The sequence below is a fragment of the Rhagoletis pomonella genome, unplaced genomic scaffold (assembly GCF_013731165.1).
Source record: "Rhagoletis pomonella isolate Grant_MI unplaced genomic scaffold, Rhpom_1.0 Rhpom_scaffold_14704, whole genome shotgun sequence".
Classification (NCBI taxonomy): Eukaryota; Metazoa; Arthropoda; class Insecta; order Diptera; family Tephritidae; genus Rhagoletis; species Rhagoletis pomonella.
Genome location: NW_023473230.1, coordinates 2549 through 3840, shown reverse-complemented (window position 1 = coordinate 3840; position 1292 = coordinate 2549). Strand labels below are relative to the sequence as shown.

The window sequence follows — 1292 nt, the reverse complement described above, 5'->3', positions numbered from 1 at the left end:
ACAAAGGTACTGAAGGTAAGTAATTTTTACACCTTTCTTGTTTGAAGCCATTCTTATTTTAACTTTTTAAGGGTCGCATACCTGGAAGGTATATAAGGTTATAAAAAAATATTACGAAATAAAATATGAGTTGTAACGCAAAACCACATACAGTATATTTTGCTTTGCTGCCTCTATGCTTAAGTGCACATTTAAGATACCTACACTAAAATGCGCTGTAGTGTAACTGAAAGTCGACCATGCTTAACGTTTATAATTATTTAATTTATTCATAACAACAAGGGTTTCATATTTCAGTTGTTTGAATATTTTGAATATAGAACTCACGCATTGTCAGGCACACGTGCCAAACCGTCAAACAAACTAACTTTAAGCTTCAATTTATTTATAATATTATTTATGCTTATGCAGCAATTATTTCCCATAAATACCCCAATATGTTAGGCTAAGAATTCAATTGTAAAAGAACCTACAAAGCGACATTGAGTTGCTCAGTAAAATAAATTCAATACAATTAAAACATAAATGAATTGTTTCATTCGATACATGGCGATCCTGCCAGCTTTTTGCGAAAATTAATTTGCAAAAAAAAGCTATCCTGCCAACCGGTGCTTAGATTTGAATTGCACAGTGGCAGTCTAGTGCTTTGCTGCACAGATCAGCCTGAATCCTGGTTTGCTTAAATTGCAACATTTTAAAATTTTGTGCTTAAAAATTATGCACTAAAAAGCACTTTGACTTGATCAGCCATTCGAGACTACGATGATGGCAATCAGGCAGCCACTTCAAGTGAAGAAGACTACAGTGAATCGTGGAAGCACCCGAAAGCCACCAAGGGCGACCTTGTCATCATCAACTTAGGTTCCACCCTGACCAACATGAAGCGCTTCGCCCTCCTCGATGCAGAACAAACTGGCAATATGATTGGCAAAGCTTTAGTGCAATTGACCAACGAAGTTGATGTGCCACAAGAGATCATCCACATTGTTGCCCAGGGTATCGGTGCTCAGGTTGCAGGCGCAGCCGTTCGCCAATACAGACGCTTGACTGGATAAGTTATATTATAAGCAAACAAAAACTGATGTGCGTCAATCCGCACTCATAGGGCCAGTAAGCGAATTTTCGCTCGTGGCAAAAATATTTTTTTTTATATACATATACAATACATTTCTTAAGTTACTTTCAATCTTACTTAAAAAAAAAAAAAATAAAATATATATATATATATATATATATAAAATAAAATTATTTTAAATATTAAGCCAAAATTTTATCAATAAAAATAAATAAAT

The 1292-nt window shown here is 34.4% G+C and overlaps 1 protein-coding gene across 1 annotated transcript; it reads left to right on the top strand.

The window, feature by feature from the left end:
* The first annotated feature begins 586 nt into the window (after window positions 1-586).
* Window positions 587-1174, top strand: LOC118757138 (vitellogenin-1-like). The gene has a single exon (XM_036491877.1). The coding sequence runs from the start codon at window positions 879-881 to the stop codon at window positions 1053-1055; it is 177 nt and encodes a 58-aa protein (XP_036347770.1). The 5' UTR covers window positions 587-878; the 3' UTR covers window positions 1056-1174.
* The last annotated feature ends 118 nt before the right edge of the window (window positions 1175-1292 follow it).

Bases quoted from the DNA above. Each gene is read 5' to 3' on its own strand.
- LOC118757138 (XM_036491877.1), top strand. From the start codon at position 879: ATGAAGCGCTTCGCCCTCCTCGATGCAGAACAAACTGGCAATATGATT.